General features: G+C 42.8%; 1 protein-coding gene across 1 annotated transcript in view; it reads right to left on the reverse strand.

Moving 5' to 3' along the window:
• Nucleotides 1–1115: 1115 nt before the first annotated feature.
• The window catches only part of LOC306876174 (zinc finger homeobox protein 3-like), a 143686-nt gene continuing 131474 nt past the window's right edge, over nucleotides 1116–13327 (reverse strand). The window contains exons 6-10 of the mRNA XM_079427162.1: nucleotides 12684–12817; nucleotides 12034–12234; nucleotides 8686–8809; nucleotides 3108–8573; nucleotides 1116–2973 (exon numbers count right to left, since the gene is read on the reverse strand). Of these exons, the coding sequence (XP_079283288.1) occupies nucleotides 1259–2973; nucleotides 3108–8573; nucleotides 8686–8809; nucleotides 12034–12234; nucleotides 12684–12817 (7640 nt within the window). The 3' untranslated portion in view covers nucleotides 1116–1258. The remainder of the gene's footprint in view (nucleotides 2974–3107; nucleotides 8574–8685; nucleotides 8810–12033; nucleotides 12235–12683; nucleotides 12818–13327) is intronic.

Genomic DNA, 13327 nt, shown 5'->3' on the forward strand with positions numbered 1-13327 from the left:
ATTGGACATAAATAGAGTAGAGATCGTTTCCTGCTCCTTAATCTAGTCTATTGGAATGACCAAGACAACAACAAATGAAGCGCCTTAAAGTTGGACGATACAAAAGCTAAATGTACACAAAGATTTTTCAATCTACCATACTGTTTAAATTCATTTCCAATGCAACAATCTACTGAACACCAAAAATGTATATATCTATCATAAATACAGAAAGTTTTTTCCTAAAAAAAAAAAATATTTTTCCCCCACCAAGTCTGCAATGCTTTTCGTGTCTGGGTAAAATGGGATTAGTAACTCTCCCATTAAAAAACAAACAAACAAATAAAAATTTAATGATACTAATAATTAAGAAGGTTTAAAACCAGCAATTCAGCTACTCATTGAATGCCCAGAAATTTTAGTTGAGTTAGTATCATTTCTGAATACTTTATGCCAATAAATGTTATACAAAAACAGAAACGTCTATCATTTGTTTGGAACAAAATGAATAAAATAATGACTTTTTATAACACAAGAAAAGGTTGTGAGCTGTTGACCTGAGAATAAAATAGACATTACATTATTTTTCTTTTCTTTAGCAAGCCATTGGTATCTGAATGCTTAGATAGCAAGAAAACTGTAAGACTATTCTCCCATACAGTACATACTGGCTTTATGTGACTGTGCTATTAAGCAGAAATACTTTTGCAAACAAGGGACAGCTTGTTGACTCGTTCTTTGTAGAGAGAATTGTGGTGCCATTCAAACAACTTTGAGGCAGTCCACTGCAATACAGCATTCCACTAGCAATAACCGACTGTTGACTGCTGTGATCTCTATTCTATTATATATATATATATATATATATATATATATATATATATATATATATATATATATATATATATATATATATATGTATATATATATATATATATATATATATATATATATATATATATATATATATATATATATATATATATATATATAAACATATATATTTATATATATATATAAACATATATATGTATTAGGAGTTGTAATAAACTAAAACCAGCATGTTGATATGGGAAAACAATCCATTAACATTTAAATTTTTGGTTACAAGCTTTGGAATTGCAGTTAGTCTTTACACATCTTTTTCTGAAATTGGTTTGTATACTTTAAACATATTTTAAACATTGCTGCTTTTTTTCTTTTGTTTTCTTTTGCCTTGTGTTTTTTTTTCCTTTTTCTTTTTCTTTTTTTTTTAAATATTGTTCATCACTGAAAGCTTTTACAATCTGATGGAGTCCGATCCTACACTAGCGAGTTTACTACTACAACTACTGCTGTCTTTGAGACAGCCAGGCTGTTGTGGCTCCTCTGCTGGCCTGCCCAGCCTGTCTGCTGACTTCTGACTGCTGTCAGAATCAGACTCGTCGGTAAAGATGTCTGTTGGTATCGAGGTCTGGACCCCTGAGGTGCTCAATGAACTTGAGGTAACCGTTGAAGGAGAGGAAACTGGAGGAAAAGAAGACAATGCAGACGAAGGGGGATTGGACTTCCCAGCTAAAGCTCTGGAGAAAGGGGTCTGGGACCATGATTTGCCTGTAGCTGTTGTGTTGAGTGGAGTGGCTGTGAAGGAGGAGGAGGTGCATGAAGATGCAGACGTTGATGAGGACGGTGTGGTGGCTGACGTTGTTGGCAGAGGGGAAGGGGTGTTGTTTGAATGAGTGGCAGACTGCGAGGTAGATGCGGTGTTAGGACTGGGGAAGCAGGCTGAAGAGTGAGGTAATAAATTAGTAGCGTGCTCTTTGGCATTTCTGGATCTCTTGATTGTTCTGTGTTTGTGCAAGGCTGAATCCAGGTGTTGACTGAGAGCTTTGTCCCCTTCTAGTGTTGTGTCACAGACGAGGCAGTCGTAGAGGCCACCTTCTGCTGCATTCCCACTGTTGGGTACCCGAAGCAACATCTCTTGCAGGTTTGCCACAGACTGACCAAAAAAACAAATTGACTTGAGGTGGCTGATAGCCGCTTCCTCCTTGTTGAAGACAGCTTGACACTTGCGGCACGCCAGCCGATACTGAACTTTGGGGACAATATATTGGTCAAGATGGGGGTCTGCACCTTTGCCATCCACTTCATGCTGCTCAGTGGCTAGGTGGCTGTTGTGAATGGAAGAGGTTTCAATGGAGGAATTGCTCTTTTGCTCCTCTGTTTTTACTGGGTCTTTGGCAGAGTCCTTACGGTCCACCGAGTTTTGTGACGTTTGACTTGCTTTGGGTTGCTGGATCTGCTGAAGCTGCCGCTGCTGCTGCTGAAGTGCCTCCTGCAGGCTCTGCTGATATTGCTGGTAATGTTGAAGCAAAGATCCTGGTGACAGCCCCATCAGGGCCTGTGATAAAGCTGGGTTGTAGGGGAAAAGACTTTCCATGCCATACATGGGCTGAAGATATCCACCTTGAAGAGCACCTGGTATCTGAGGGGCATAATATGGAGAGAAGCCAGGCATAAAGTAGGGCAGGAACTGACTTGTTAGCAGAGCTGTTGGATCTGAAGCTAAAGCTGCTTGTAGAGCTTGAAGTTGGGCAGTATCGACCACATACTCCATGCCAGGTGTTGGCATCGAGGTGGCCGGAACAGCAGTGTCTGGTTTTTCTCTCTTGGCACTGGCAGCAGAAGTAGAGGGAGCAGGAGTACCCCCAGCTGAGGATGGTGTGGGGGGCTTCTCAGCCTTCTCCTTGGATTTCTCTTTCTCCCTGGCCCTCTCAGGATCGCGATCTTTGGGAGCATCAGGACGAGGGCCTGGCTGGGTCATCAAAGAGTTTGATGTAGATGTGGGGGTAGGGCTCGAGTGGGCGACAGATGTGCTGGCCTGAGCTGGGCTGGGCGAGGCCAATGAAGAGGAGGAAGGGATCTTGTTGGGTAAACCAGATGTGGGGAGACTAGGAGAGGGTACACTGGCACCAGGCATGTTCAGGAGGTTCGGAGGTTTCGGAGGGGTTAAATCTGCGGAAATTGACACAGAGAAACAAAGCAAGATTAAGATTGTTGCAATATACATCTGAGAATTAGTAGTTAGTTTTACGGCTCTTATTTCAAAAGTCTCACACTCATACTAGAGACATAATATGATGACATACCTGAGTTGGATGAGTTAAAGCCTAGTATGGAGGGACCACCAACACCTGGCAGGAGAACAGGGGGGATCCCCTGTAGATTTGGGTAACCTGACTGAAGGTTCAAGGCTTGCAAGGCAGGTGTGTCAAACATCCCTTGTTGCTGCATGGCTTGTTGTTGTGCTAGTCCCAGGACCTCATTTGCTTTCTTGATACGATCCATCTCCTGCTGTGCCATCAGCTGACGAACCGTCGCTGGATCAAAGTACTCTTTCTCTTTATCTAGCTGGCTTCCAATGGTATCCTTTACTTTGGAGATGTGTTGCTGGGAAAAGATGTGGTCTCGCACTGAGAGGCGAGCACTGTATTTAACACCACACAAAGAGCATTCTGTCTTAGGTCCCTCGTAAGAAGTCTGGTTAATACCAAAGTGCTTAGCCATGCTGAGCTTTGCCTTCTTTTCCTTAGCACGAGCATTTTGAAACCAGACCTGAACAACTCTCTTTGGAAGTCCAATGTCATTGCCAAGTACCTCACACTCCAGCATGGTTGGAGTCCTATAATCATTGAAGCAGGACTTGAGCAACTTCAGCTGAAGATTAGACATCTGTGTTCGGAAGCGCTTTTGACCAGGTCTGTCTCCACTATCAATGCTTCTGCTTCCAGAGGCCCCTGGACTTGGTGAACAAGGGTCGGCCAGACTAGATGTTTCACTGTAGTCTATCATATTTTCATTTTCAAAGTCTTTTGTGTAGAAGCTTGTTGCAGGGCTCACCAGTCCCGAGGACATCTGTTCATCGTTCTCAATGGAGGGGACCGCACCCCCAGACTTAGAGAGAAAATCTCCACTGTTATGGCTGTGCTTTGCATCAGCACTGTCATTGTCAACGTTTGCCTCATCACCTGTGGTAGTGTCAGTGATGGCTGTATTCACAGAAGAACAATCATCATTATCAAGTTTATTTTGATCAAAGTTTGTGTTAACTGAGGAAATGGTTGGGCTTTCAAACTCCTCTGCTCCCTCAACCTTAATAGATGTTGGGCTCAGGAGAGCCCTGGGGGACAAGTCCATGCTTTTGCTCACAGGTGATAGTGATGAACATTGTGCATCATTGTTAGACTGGGCAAGATGAGCATAGCTGGAGATATCCAGAGGATCCATCTTCAACTGCATGACCTCCTGTTCAGGTAGCAGACCAGAAAGCGCTAGGTTGTAACCAGCACGTTTAGCCTCATGCCAGTGGCGTGAACGAATATGGGCCTCGAGGGCAGTTTTAGCTTTGAATAGAGCTCGACAAAATGGGCAGCGGCGGTGTGCTTGAGTTGGCCCAACAGCCCGAAACTGACCTTTTCTTTCTCTGGCTCTTGTGTTTTGGAACCATACCTGTACCACTCGTTTTTTAAGCCCCACTTCATGAGCAATGTGGTCAAGCATTTTACGAGTAGGATTGGAGTCAAGCAAATATTTCTGGTACAGAATCTCTAGTTGCTCTGGTGTAATAGTGGTTCGGAGGCGCTTGTCTCGTTGTGGCTCCTCTCCACTATTCATGCTGTCACTTTCTCCTGGACTAGTTCCTGCCTTCTCTTCCAACTTCCTCTTCAGGGAGTTCATAGTGGATGTAGGTGTTGATGGGGAGGTGGCAGAGTTGCTGGACATTTGCGGTATTGCTCCTGCAAGGAGCTGGCTAGCAAGCAGAGGATTGCTAGGATCAAACAACATGAAGGACATGTCTATTGGGCGATCCAAAAACTGAGGATGAATGAACTGATTTTGGACACTCAGGAAGTGCAGTTGCTGGTGTTCCTGCCAGTGTTCAAATGAAGGGAAGGCAAGTTTGCACTGCTCACACTGGTAAGGGATCATTTGCTGGGCCAACTGCTGCTGTGAGGCAGAGGCTAAATGAGGATTAAGGGCCATGTGCGAACTCTGGGAGGTCTGAATGGTATGTGAAATGGAGGGACCGCTATGCTGTTGCTGTTGGGAGAGGGAAGGTGAAGAAAGCTTTGAATTCTTTGGGACTGTATGTGTCTTTTCCTCTCTTAGTGGTCTTTGCTGTGGAGTCTCAGATGGATGAATGGTTTCCTGTTTCAAAGATGTCTGCTCTCTTTGGCCCAATGATGCTTCTGAAGAGTGTTTTGATTTTTCATCAAAAGAGTTTGATGTGTTAGCTGGTGTAGGCTCCTCCTTTTCAGATGATGTGGTGTGAGAGAATGCAGAGGATGAAGGAGGAAGAGGGCAGAGGCTTGAGGATGAGGGCACTGGTGTTTGACCTGATGACCCAGAGGGAGTATAGTATTCATGAGAGAGATCCATAGAGTCCTCATTTAGACTGTCATACTGCCCGTCTTCATCCTCGTCTTTGTAACAGAGCTTCTTTTGGTGTTTAATAAGGTCAAATATGCGCTGGAAAACAAGGCTGCACTTCTTGCACTGATAGTTTAAGTTGGTAGTACGAATGTATCGGTCATTGGATAACTCGCGTCGGTCACTTTCTTTTCCTCCATCTCCCTGGTTCTCATAATTTTTACGGGCTTTCTGTCTGGCATTTTGGAACCACACAACAATGACTCGAGTTGGAAGGTTCAGAAGATTGGATAACTGCTCAAATTCATCATCTTTAGGATAAGCATTAGCATCAAAGAAATCTTGCAGCACCCTCAGCTGGTAGTCTGTGAACCTTGTCCTTGAGGACCTCTTATTTCCAAATGATTCCTGCTTTTGAGGTTCAGGGGAGGGTGGTTTTGAATCAATTTTTGTATCTTCAAGAGTTGTAATTGGAGGGTTGTTAAAATTATAAGGGGAGTCTTTGTTGCGTTGTCGCTCTTTAAAGAGTGTATTGCGGAACCAGTGCTTGATGACTTTCTGGGGGAGTCCAGATTTATCTGCCATTTCCTTAATTTGTTCCTCATTGGGAGAGTTGTTGATGTCGAAATATTGGCGGAGCACCCTTAGCTGGTCATCTGTGATACGGGTGCGGGGTCTCTTATTCTGTTGCTGCAACATGGCAGGGGTAAGCTGCTGCTGGTAGAGCTGGGCCAGATCAGTGGCCAGACTGGGCTCCACAGCTGGCAGTTGGGCAGGAATCTGAGAAGGTAATGACTGGAGTGACATGGGCTGCATCATAAGTGGAGAGAAGAGAGGCAGATCCATTGGCATTTGAATTTGGGCCAGTGGAACTTGAGGCTGAGGAGTTGGAGCAGTTGGTGGTGTCAGGGTAGGAGCAGAAACGGGTATATTTGGTGTTGGTACCCTCTGGGGAGGCGGAGGTGGGGGTGGAGGCGGTGGAGGAGGGGGAGCAGCTTCTGGTGTCTGAGGTCTCAGTGGATACAGCTTGTCATATTGTTCCCTGTACTCTTTGGCAAATCTCTCTAGGAATCTGAACGGAAAGAAAGCCTGGTGGATATGCTCCTGATGACTCTTGAGAATCAATATGTTGGAAAAGAGCTTACCGCAAGACTCACACTCCAGTTTCGCTAATCCTTCAATGGGGTCAACTACTCTGGTGATACCAGCTGGCCCACTGCACCCTGAGAGAGATCCTGTTGGCTTTCTTTGTGCTTTTTGCTTGTTCTCATTGTACTGAATTACTAACTCGAAGCCAAAATTCTCCAGTAGGGCTTTGGTGGCATTCCCTCGGGCATCTGAGGCAATCCTTGGAGGAGGAAATCCAGAGTCATGGTTCACATTTACAACAGCTTGAGGAGGATCTTTCTTTTCTTTGGACTTGTCTGACATATCTTTTGGAACATGATCCTCAGCTTTATTACTAATTTCTTTATCCTTTGGCAGCTCTCTTTCTTTCTCAGTGTGAGGAGATGGCTTTGGCTTTTTGTCTGCAGGGTGTGAAAGGGCACTCTGCTGAAGTAAAGCCATTTGGCTCGATCCTTGGGAGTGGGAATGAGATTGATGCTGTTGCTGAAGGTGGTGGTGCATAAGCTGTTGTTGTAAGCAGCTCTGCTGGGCCTGCTGAGCAGAGTTTTTCTGTTCTTCCAGCAGTGAAGAAGCAGATCCACTCAAGTTCAATGAAGAGCTGCTCAGGTTCATTTCTGGATTCAGTTGAAATTCTGCCCCAGGAATGTAAAACGGAAAGAGCAGCTGCTGTTGCTGAAGAGAGAGAAGAGCGTCTGTTGTCATAGGGAAGTGCTGGAGAAGAGGGTTAAAAAGCTGGGACTGAAGGAGAGCAGCCTGCTGGAGCTCTTGTTGGAGCTGAGCGTGTGCCTGCGCTTGAGCCTGGGCCAACTGCTGCTGCTGTTGCTGGAGCTGCTGCTGATGACTCCTCGAGGATAGCATATCTGCAAATTTCTTCTTTTTCACTTCATGATTCTCAGAGGGAGAGGGATGACAGGCTGAGTTACCCAAATTCTCAACATTGTGAGAATGACTTGACAGATGATTACCTCCCATGATGCTCTGTGCTGTCTGAGCTCCAGCTGGAGAGCTGCTGCTGTTGCTGGAGCTGGTAGTTGAATTAGTGGCTGGAATAGGGCTTGGGGTTGAAGTGCTATTGGAAGTGCTTCCGCTTGGGCCACTACTGTTAACATCACTAGAAGTGCTGCCAGCTGCTTCGAGCTTTGCCGCCCTGGCCTTGGTTTGATGAAGAACAGAGCGCATATGAATCTCTAGTGTAGAGCTCTGGCTGTATGCTACATTGCAAGTGCTGCATTTGAAGGGTTTATTATCAGGGCTGCTGGTAGGCTCTGGCTGACCGGTGGTGGATTCCTGTAGAGCCCTTTTGACTTTGTGTAAGTGAGACACAGAGTTGTAGTGTACAAGAAGAATATTCTTTTGGGTAAATGACTCTTTGCAGACTGTACACTTGAAAGGACGGGACGGATCTAGAAACTTCTCCATAGTAAAGTTGGGGCCTTTCCTAAATGGCAGGGCTCGTTTAGGTTCAGATCCAGAATCTTCTTGCAAAGATCCAGAGTCACTGCCTGTTGGGCTTTGCTTTTCCTCTGGGTCACTTTCGTCTCCCTCTTTCTCATCATCAAGAAGAGCTCCCTGGTCCTCTCCAAGTGAGGGATCACCCATAATCATTAGGTCTCCATTCATCAGTAAACCTCCATAGAGCTGCTGGATGTCAGCTTCACTCAACTCCAGGTGACTGGTCTCCAGATGCTTCTTAAGTGCCTGTAGGGTCCTGAAGCTGCGCTGGCATAAACAACACATGGTGGCTGCTCTGATTACATGGTATTGAGAATGCAGCTGAAGTTTCTCTATTGTCTTGAATGCCAAACTACATTGGTTGCAGCGATATTTGTAGACATGACGATCAGAGACAGGCAGTTGGGGTCTTTTATTGTGGACCTCATTGAAGTGCATCTGAAGGGCATTGGAGGATTTAAACACTTTGTTACAGCCCTTTTTCCAGCAAAGGAAACCAGTGGAATCATCTCTTGCAGGCTGTTGTTCCTCAAGAGGAGACTTGCGAGCTTCAGCAGTGTCCGAGGCCAGACAAACTCCTTTTTCAGGCTCAACATCTGCCACCTCTGCAATAAGAAAAATAACACGCATTAAAATTCTGATAACATAAACATATTTGTGTGTTTTTTTGTGTGTATTTTTCATAAATGTTTGTCTTTAATTGCACAACATTCTAACCTGTTTGTTTTTTAATGTCATCAGAGTTTGAGTTGACCATGGACTGAAGTGCAGTTTGAGTATCTTTCTCTGGTCCAGGGACTGGTAAGAACAAGCTTGCTGGCAGTACTTCTGATGCTGCCACCTGGAAAAAGAAAAACATAGTATTTGTTAGGTTAATTATAGGCCTTAAACAATAGCTTCTTGATAAGAAATGTAGAACCTCTCAAATTAATGTAAAGGACAAGCTTACACATTCAAAACAGACAAACTTTCTGCATCATATACAGTAATCCTTCATTGTAAACAAAAATTTGTAAAAGAAAAAATTCATATAAGGTGGTACAGGTGAGAGATGTGCTATAAACATAAAAAATATTTGACAAGATAATCATATTATTCGAACTGGACACAAACACATTTATTGTCCCCCTCTTTCACACAGGCGACTTAATTTGCCATCCATGGAATTTGCACTTTGATCACTGATGGTGTTTTGTCATGCTCTGCGATAGTTCTGCTGCTGCAGCCAATTAGTGTGATGGGCTGAGTGGTCTACCTTGGCCAGTTGAAAAGCTTATTAGAGAGCCTAATTAAATAAGTCTTCCACCTCATAAAATGTGCTTTTCATTCCAATAGAAAAGCATGGTGCAATGGTGAAATGCCGCCATTCAGCCTGGAATTCTGGATAATGCAACAACTGTCAATCTCTGGATAATGATCAGCACTCTTAATTTAACATAAAGCGCTCATTAATATGTTTTCCAGCAAACAAGAATATTTTAATTTAAACAATTATGCAAATTATTATTTGAAACAAAGTCATTAATAAAAAAAAATGGATAAATTTAAAATGTAGGTAGATGGCAAGCAGCATGTTTTTCACTCAATGTAATTAGAAAATGTAAAGTAGCAATGAATATTATTGTGATAAAGGTGTACCAAGGTTTGCTTGGCACTTCAAAGGTTGAAGTTAATCAAGTGTGAATGACAGCAACCTCCCTTCTATCTTTTAAATGCACATGATTCTCCATGCATGGCTCTTACTCTCTCACTATCTCTCTCTTTCTCAGAATAATAATAAAAAACAGATTCATTAACAGGACCCTATTTAACAATAATCAGTGATTGAGATTGGAAAGGGTTGGGAGATGAGCCACTGTGTGCTTCACCTTCCTTCAATTAACTCCCCAAACTGAACAATCAGCCTCACTCATCATGCATTTCAATACCCCAACCCCACAAATATATCCCCCTTCTCTCTCTCTCTCTCTGCATGTATCATTTTTTTCATCCCTTGTTTGTGCCCTTTTGTGCAAACTCTGTGCCTCTTTTTCCTTCCCATGAGACAACCAATCCTATTTTTCTAACACCTGACATCAGCTTTACGTCATCATTTATTTATCTATTTTAAAAAAAACTGAACTGTAGATTAAATAACTTCCTTCAAACTGAACACAACTTATAAAATTAGTCAAGTTATTAAGGTTATGTTAACCAAAAATGACTATTTTCCTGTTAGAGACCTAAGCAAACATAGTATCATTACAGTTTTACAGGTCTTCTGAGATCTGAAAGATGGAGCTGTTTTATAGTGCATTTAAAACCTAATCACAACCAGCAGCTTTAACTCAGTGCCATCAAATGCAGAGTGCTACGCAACCTTTGAGCCTGAAACACTGAGAAATAGTCAGTGAACCAGAGCCATCCATAAACATCTGGTTACTGCAATCAAAATCACACTGGGCAAAATGTAGCCATTTTTTCTGCTTTTTAGTTTCCTCCCTCACCCACTCTCCTCCTAGTTTAACGTGTTAAATGATTGTGACCAGTATGGAGAATTCCAGAAACAAAACATGCCTATGATTAACTTTACAAAGTGGACTGTTTCTAGACAACTGCATCATTAGGCAAAGAGCGCCGAGTGCTGAGAGTATGCCAAGGTCACTTTTAATTTGGACCGTCTAACTGGCAAACATAGTTCCAAATGGCTATCATCTAGCCAGGCTCAGAATTAATGAAGCACAATTATTTTCATTACCCCTATCTTAGACAGAAAGAACATTAGACATAGAGTGAGGGAGCGAGGGAGGGAGAGCGAGAGAAGAGGAAGAAGGAGGAGGTAGGGTGAGTGGAAGAGAGTGCATCTTTATGCAATGTTTGCAAGAAATAAAAGTCACCTGATTCAGAATTCATTAAGCTTGTCTGCCTGACACGAGGAACAGGATAGTGTACCTCTCCATCTCTCGTTACTTGTAATAAAAGGTACCGATTTTAATGTGCATTGTATTAGCTCAGTTTCTATCATGCACCGCACTTGTACAGCGCTCGGTGTGTTATTACGTCTATAAAAGAAAAAATATTGCTGTCTGGCCTCTACTAATGTGTTCACCATTTGCTTTTGGGCTGGGGGAGTGGAGATGCCTTCACAGAATTCAGAGTGATTGGCCAAGCAAGCAATTCAAACACCACAGGCAAACTTACACATAATTATTTCACTGCTAAAATTCAGTAAAAAAAAAAAAAAAACCCATGAATGCAGGGTAGTCTCAGTAGAAGCTGAAATGGAATAAGGTGAGTATTCTCTGAGGGACCGAGCAGACTAGGCTGCTGGAGGCCTGAGCGCTCTGGGACTAGAGAGGTGGAAATAACGTAAAGGGATGATGTAAGTATTACTGCTTCTAGTGAGTGCCTGGAATACAAATGACCTTGGTAATCACAAGAGGTTTTTATAATTTTTCCACTAAACCGAGAACATTTCTTCTAAAGTTAAGAATTACAATATTCATCTACTGTCTACAAACCAACTGTCTGTTTCTTCTAATCAGCGCTGAAATTAAATAGAGAGCAAACCAAGGCTTGCATAAGTCTACTGGTTCGCAGAATTTTTGCCTGAGAAGACCCTAGTAATGCGTCTCTTTTTGAGTTTCAGAGATCTCGACAGTGTCACGAAATGTGCTCTAATTTGCCAAGATGATGTCTGCGGTCAAAAGTGAGTTTCTCGCAGAGTGAGCGAGAAACTGTGAGTCATTTGTGAGGTTGATGTCTGACATGATTACTACTGAACATGGCAGTAAGGCCATATTGCTTTTGTGTAAAAAGCATATGACCTGCACACAAAAGAAGGACAGTGAGGCCTCACATGAAAAACAAAAGATCGCAGAGAGAAATTAACTGGGCTTCATACATATCCATCCTCTAGAGAGACTGAATGGGAAATATTTAGTAAGGTTCTTTTGACTGTGGAAGTAGAATAAACTTGGTTGAATGCCTTGGACATTCATTAAAGGAAACAAATGCATGCATATGAAATGGAAGGTAAAGTCTACTCTGTGATTGCCCCCTAAATACACTTCTGAGGTAACTTACTGTGGCAATTAGCTTTTCGACGCAGTCTGGTGCCACGCTGTGGAGGTGTGTGAGATGGAACTGCAGGTGAACCTTGTTGTTGAGCATGTCCTGGCATAGCGGGCAGCGGAACATGGGCTGCACTGAGTGCTGCGTCATCACGTGCATTCTGAGCCGGTTCAGATCTGTGTTGCTGAACTTGCAGTAGGGGCACTGGTACATCTATACAATAACGAGAAGGCAGAAAAAGAACATTATTTTCTTGGGAAGAGTGGTAAAATCAAGGGCAAAGCAAGGCTCGTCTATCTCCCATGCAGTGAGCAGTGGTCTACTCTGAGAGGTAGACACTTCAAAGGGCTCTCGTCTGTCAAATATCATATTGATTTTTCACCTTTTGCACAATTAGCACTGCAAGATCAGCAGAAAAGATGGAGAAATATAATATTTTTAGAAAAAAATACATGCATAATTTAAAAAGGCCAGCTACATTCTACTACTCCATATTAAAAAGGACTGAAAACAACATCCTTGGATATTTTGTTAATTAATGGGTACAGTTAATGAGACCTACATGCCTGGGGATTAGATAAGGTCTATCTGAATCTACTTCACAAAAAACAGACAGAGAGAATTCTTAATGTTTCGCAGAGGCTGTAGATTTTCCTCCATACCTGCTCTCCACTGCTCTTCTCAGCGGTCCTGGGTCGTTTCGACGAGAGGGGGCTTTCTGCTGCCTCGGACCTCGAAGAAGGCCGCTTGGAGGGGACCGGGGAATCCGTCTGATCCCTCTCCGATTGGTTGGATGCTGTCATAGACACAAAAAGAAGCCTACTTGTCAAAACACAGCGTCGATTTGGCAGTCAGGGCATGCGATCAATCAATAAGCCAGCCTTTACAGAAATGAAAGGCAGTAAAACTGCAGTTTTGTGCCGTATAATGATGCTGTACTGCACAATGAAAAAAATGTATCACAGTTAAAATGGCTTTTATGAAGCCTGCTATGCTGAGCTTACTAGTAAAAGCAGACTAAAATGAAAATGTGGTAATAAATTAATTTGCTAATGTTGAAACAAAGCATAGTTTTTTGCCTTTGGTTTGATGATACTCAAGGAACATGTAAAAGTCTGAAAAATCATTTTTCAAGACATCTGTGTTCATACACATTTTTTATGTTCTTGATAGCTACAACAGTGAGTCTACAGTACAATAGTGCATGTGTGATAATGGAAATAAAATATATTTCTGCAGCTTTCTGTATTTCAGTAAAAGTGAGGTAAACAAATGCTGAGCATTAGCGTTCAAGTGGTTCAAATCC

This window comes from Barbus barbus (genome assembly GCF_936440315.1).
Source record: "Barbus barbus genome assembly, chromosome: 1".
Classification (NCBI taxonomy): domain Eukaryota; kingdom Metazoa; phylum Chordata; class Actinopteri; order Cypriniformes; family Cyprinidae; genus Barbus; species Barbus barbus.